At 47.1% G+C, this 5,877-nt stretch overlaps 1 protein-coding gene across 1 annotated transcript in view; it reads left to right on the top strand.

Annotated features, from left to right (window-relative positions):
* Positions 1-1,540: 1,540 nt before the first annotated feature.
* Positions 1,541-5,877, top strand: part of LOC130130938 (zinc finger protein 62 homolog) — an 11,906-nt gene continuing 7,569 nt past the window's right edge. Inside the window, exon 1 of the mRNA XM_056300802.1 lies at positions 1,541-1,631. Within this exon, the coding sequence (XP_056156777.1) occupies positions 1,541-1,631 (91 nt within the window). The remainder of the gene's footprint in view (positions 1,632-5,877) is intronic.

The raw sequence follows: 5,877 nt of genomic DNA, 5'->3' as shown, positions 1-5,877 counted from the left end.
GCTCCTACAGCCGGACCCTAATTGTGGCCACACAACTACAAAACAGAAAATGTGGAGCCTATATGAAAGTCCGTTCACTTAATAAGGTCCGTTCATGTCGTTCATATAATTCATCACATTCCTCATGTCCATCCATACATAGTCCCTAGTACATTTCATGGTAAAAGAATTCTGAGATTCCATGATTAGTCCATAATTACCAAGCGTTCATAATAATTGAAACGTTCATACTCACACGGTGGCGCTGTCATCTCACATCTCAGGATCATGACCCGCTGATTATGCTCTGGTAGGTTTCAAGTGATAACTGGCAGTCCCCTATTTTTCTGGGGTCAGAGTTCATCAGCACCTGACCCGCCGCAGGTGCACAACCTTTCCCACTGGCCCTCCCCTGATTTCATCAGCAAACAGAACTTGCTGATTGGTCTCTGTAGAACATTGGTCTTTGTTTTTGTTTTGTGTTTTTGCATTTTATGCCTTTATTTGACAGCGATATTCAAGAGACAGACAGGAAAGGTAGGGCAGAGAGAGGGTATGATATATGCAGCAAAGGACCCGGGCCAGATTCGAACCCAGGCCACTGCGGTAAGACCTTATGTTGTATGCACTCTACCAGGTGAGCCACCGGGGGCGTCCTGGTCTTTGTTTTTACCGGGACACTCTTCACCTAGTCTCGCGATACCAGGGAGATCTCCGCCTGCCAATCGTCTGGGGGTTTCTAAACGCAAGATCGCTGCTAGAACGGCGGCGAGAACGGCCGCTAAGAAGCCTACGCCTGCTGCTACGCCCCTTACGTTTTGTCAAGGACACGCCTGACCGGAAACTATGCTCTGTCCCCACCCTCCTCCGCAGTGACACAAACTGGAGATACAGAGAATCACTCTGTAATGCGGAGAGCTTTTTAAAACATTGAAAATGAATGTCCCGAGTAACGTTAGATCATATCTGATTCGATTTTATCGAACGTGTGCTCAGCCCACAAGATTGGTGTAATTAAGGAATTACAGCGGCTTTGTTTAAAACTTTTGTAACCGGTTACTTTCTTGCCCGGTGCGGGATTCGATACGGAGTGTACTGCACCACAAGGCGACATCACTAACCGCTCGGCTAAAGGGTCAGACCCGTTAGCTAGGAGCTAACGTGTCGTATTAGTAGTTTACAGTCGTCACCCTCCCCGGAAGCGCGCCCTCGCGCTTTGTTCTTCCCGCGCTCCGAAGAGACTTCTGAGGATCTGCGCACTTCCGGATCCCACCGCTGCCACCAATCTTGCCCGATGCGGGATTCGATACGGGGTGTACTGCACCACAAGGCGACGCCACTAACGGCTCGACTAAAGGGTCCGCAGACCCGTTAGCTAGGGGCTAACGTGTCTTATTAGTAGTTTACACTTTTAACCCAGGACAAGAAAGACGTGTTTGCTTGTTTACCAGCTGGTTACGGGAAAAGCTTGGTCTATCAAGCCTGGCCAACTGTCTGCGACTTGTTGTCCGCACAGGGACAGAAATCTATGGTGCTGGTCATACGCCCTCTGCTGTCCATAATGGAGGAGCAGGTGCAGTTTTTGAAAGTAAAAGGCATCCCTGCCGCATACGCGGCACAAACCGAGGACATCGATGACCAGACCGTCGCCGGTGATTCCGGTCTTGTGTTTGGCACCAGAAACTTTTGTTGGCCAAGCAAAGTGGAGACGGCTTCTCCAAACACCGTTATTTCGGGAGCGGCTGGTTGGAGTGGCTGTTGACGAAGTACACGCTGTAGTGCAACGGTGAGTTTGAAACCATAATTAATGTGAGCTCGCTGACTTTGTATTGTTTATCTAGTTTTCTTCGGTGACTGCGCCTGAGCCATCCTATAACGCAAATGTTGCTGGTACAACAGTGTTTACACTGCATGTCACCGCCCCAATATGACGGCCCCACCCTAAAGACTGGATTGGTTGGAACTTTTTTTTAAACTCTAATTGTTTCCACCCAGTTTTAGCAACGAAAGCTGAATGTCTTCAGTCTCTAGTTGAGCAAAGCGTTTAGAGACTGACTTGTGAGTCTACTCCTCACCAAACCTCTGTCATCCAGAGAAGTTTCCATGAGCCGTCCCAGTAGCCAGGAGTTCCTTGGTGCAATGTCATCCATGATGGTCACCAGGAGCAAAGTTCTGTTTCTGTGTCTGCTACTTGCATCTTTCCTGCATTATGTGTAGGCATTCTCCCACCCAACGTTTCCAAAAAAAAAACTACAATGTATTGTGCTGTTTCCGTCTTCTACGGGAGTATATATCTTCTCTTACAAATATGCCCGGGGTCTGAAAGCCTGCCCTTTCAAAAAGAGTAGGTGATTAGGTGTAGGGGGTTCTAAATCTTTGGGGTTGTTAGACACTGTTGTACATGGGCGATTGTTCGTAATTGCCTTCACCTCACACATCGCTGTGAGTAAAATTTCGTCATCCAGTTTCTGTTCTCTCAGGACTAACTAGAGGATCTTTTTTGTTGACTTTTAATCAACCTCAAGATCTGCCCTCCGCTGGTTCATGTCCTACCTCTCAGGGAGTTCTTTAGAGTATCTTGGAGGGGAAAAGTGTCCAAACCACACGGCTTATCCACAGGGGTATCTCAAGGGTCAGTGCTTGGTCCCCTTCTCGTCTCAGTATAACCACCTGACTTGGTGCGATCAACCGCTCCCATGGTTTCTCATACCATTGCTATGCTGACGATACCCAGCTCTTCATATCAGTCCCACTTGATGACCTCACAGTCTCGGCACGGATATCATCATACCTTGCTGATATCTCTGCATGGATGAAAGAACGCCACCTTCAACTTGACCTATCTAAGACTGAGCGCCTTGCCAGTCCATCCTTACAACAACAGATCAATATCAAGCTTGGATCAACCCAACTCTTGCCCACAAAGTCTGCCTAAAACCTGGGTGTCATGATTGATGACCAACTAACCTTTAAGGTTCATGTGGCCTCGATTGCTCGGTCATGCCGATTTACCCTGTAACAACATCAGGAAAATTAGACCCTACCTATCTGAACGTGTAGCACAACTCCTGGTACAGGCTCTTGTAAAATCACACTGACTGCTGCAGCTCCTTACTGGCAGGTTTCCCTGCATTCACTTTCAAACCTCTGCAAATGATCCAGGATACAGCAGTGAGTCTGGTCTTCAGCCAACCCAACGCAGCACATGTCACTCCGCTGTTCATATCCCTCCACTAGCTCCAGTTGCTGCCCGCATCAAATTTCAAACCTTGATGCTCGCTTACAAAACAGCAATGAAAACGGCTCCCTCCTACCTGAACTCCCTCATTCAGGTCTACACTCAGTCCTGCTGACTGTGCTCTGCCAATGAAAGGCGCCGGGCACTTCCGCCACAACGGGGCCCTAAGCCACTAACCAGACTCTTCTCTTGTATAGTTCCCCGGTGGTGGAACGAGTTAAGCTCTATTTAATCCACTGAGTCCCTCTCCATCTTTAAGAAGAAGCTAAAGACCCAGCTCTTTCTCCAACACCTCCACACCTGATGGTATTAATATTTAAAAAAGAAAAAGAAAACACTTCTATGCACCCTATGCATTGCCTTTGTGCACTGCCTGTTGACACCTATGTCCTATCGGGCTTGAACCTAGTTTTTTGGAACTTACTTGCGTTGTTGTCTCCTGACTAGATCCTTCTTGTGTTGCATTAACTCTCGTGCTTTGGATAAACGTGCTTTGGATAAAAGCGTCTGCTACATGAAATTGTAACATTGTATAGTGTACTGTCTATATGTAGTAATATGTATAGTGTACCGTCTATATGTAGTAATTTGTATAGCGTACTGTCTATATGTAATGATAGCTATACTGTAGTGTCTATATGCTGTAATATGTATAGTGTACTGTCTATTTATATGTATTGATATGTATAGTGTACTGTATATATGTAGTATTATGTTTAATGCACTGTCTAGTAACATGTAGTCTACTGTCTATATTTTGTAATATTTATAGTGTCTATAGGTAGTAAGATATATAGTGTACTGTCTATATGTAGTTATATGTGTAGTGTACTAACGTAACAATTCTGAGGGATGACGTAGCCATCACTCAACGATGGAAACAGCACTTCCACCAGCCCCTCTGCAAACCATCACGAACGTCTCCAGACTGCCTTGATGGTCTACCTACTCTGCCGCAAAAACCGTGGATGTCTGCACCTCCTTCCGCCAAGGAGCTCCAAACAGCGATCGCTCAGATGCGCAACAACAAAGTTGCAGATCTGTACAAGTACGGAGGACTGCCTCTTCGGAAGCGACTGTACGAAATCATGCTGCAGATCTGGGAAACCCGGACTGCCCCCAGCTGATTTCAAAGACGCTAACATCGTTACCATTTTCAAAAAAGGGGATCGAGGAGTGTGTGGCAATTACAGAGGAATTTCCCTCCTCTCAACAGCTGGGAAAATTCTGTCGCGGATCCTTCTGAATCGTCTCACCACCCTGGCCGAAGAAGTTCTCCCCGAATCCCAAAGCGGTTTTCGATTCCACAGAGGAACCACCGATATGATCTTTGCGGCATGACAGCTCATGGGGAAGGCAAGAGAACAACAAAAGACAATGCTTTTCATCTTTTTCGACCTCGAGAAAACGTTTGATTCTCTTCCGAGAGCCATTTTGTGGGACGTGCTATCCAAATCTGGATGCCCTTGACCACTTCATCCAGATGATTCGCGGCCTCCATGATGACATGAAAGGCTGTGTCTGTTTCCGTGGAACACTTTCCGAGCCTTTCCCCATGGACTGTGGAGTAAAGCAAGGCTGTGTTCTAGCGCCTACGTTGTTTTCCATGTACATTGCTGCTCTCTTGCAGAAGACAGATCGGTCATTCGACGGTAACGACAACGTCCGTTACCGCTTCAATGGCAGCCTGTTCAATCGCCAGCGCTTGAAGTCTAAGAACAAGACATCCACCAACGTCATCACCGAGCTTCAATATGCCGATGATAATGCTGCTCCTGCCATGACTCCAGAAGGTCTTCAGTCGATCACCAACTCCTTTGTTCAGGCCTATGAAAGTTTTGGCTTTTCTGTGAACATCAAGAAAACCAAAATGCTTGCTGTTGTGCCTCAGGGTACTCCATGAGTTCTGCTTCAAATCACCATCCATGGCCAATCTATAGAACAAGTTCAATCCTTTCAGTACCTTGGAAGTATCCTTGAAGAAACATGCAGTCTAGAACTGGATATCACCAACAGACTGAAAGCTGCCCACACTGCCTTTGGCCGACTTTCCCACTGTGCTTTCTGTGATTGTGATCTCAAGACATCAACCAAAATCATGGTTTACCCTGCAGTGGTTCTTTCAATCCTCCTGTACGGCTGTGAAGCTTGGACCCTCTACAAGTACCAAATCCATAAACTAGAACGCTTCCACCAGCAAAAACTGAGAAGTATTTTTGGGAATTTCCTGGCAAGAACGGGTCACCAACAATCAAGTTCTCGAAAGAGCCGATCTCCTTTCCATCGAGACAATTGAACATCACCAGCTGCGGTGGCTTGGCCACATCCAGAGGATGCCAAACGACAGACTCCCGAAACAAATCCTATACCCCGAACTGACTGAAGGTCAAAGAAAAAGAGGAGCTTCCAAAAAACGCTACGAGGACTATATCAAGGGAACGCTGAGAGCCTTCAACATCGACCCTAAGAACTGGGAAAAAGTAGCGGAAAATTGAAAATACTTGAGAGCTGCCTGTCTGCCTGGCTGATTCCACCAAGGCCGAAACTGACAAACGAACGCATGCGAAAGAAAAGCGCCGCCGCCGAAAAATCCGCCAAGAACAGAGAGCCGCGGGAACGGGTCCACCCCCTACTGTCCCCTGCCCACGCTGTTCCCGTCT

The sequence above is a fragment of the Lampris incognitus genome, chromosome 20, assembly GCF_029633865.1.
Source record: "Lampris incognitus isolate fLamInc1 chromosome 20, fLamInc1.hap2, whole genome shotgun sequence".
NCBI lineage: Eukaryota > Metazoa > Chordata > Actinopteri > Lampriformes > Lampridae > Lampris > Lampris incognitus.
The sequence above is the reverse complement of the archived record's forward strand: the minus strand, read 5'-3'. Positions and strand labels throughout refer to the sequence as shown.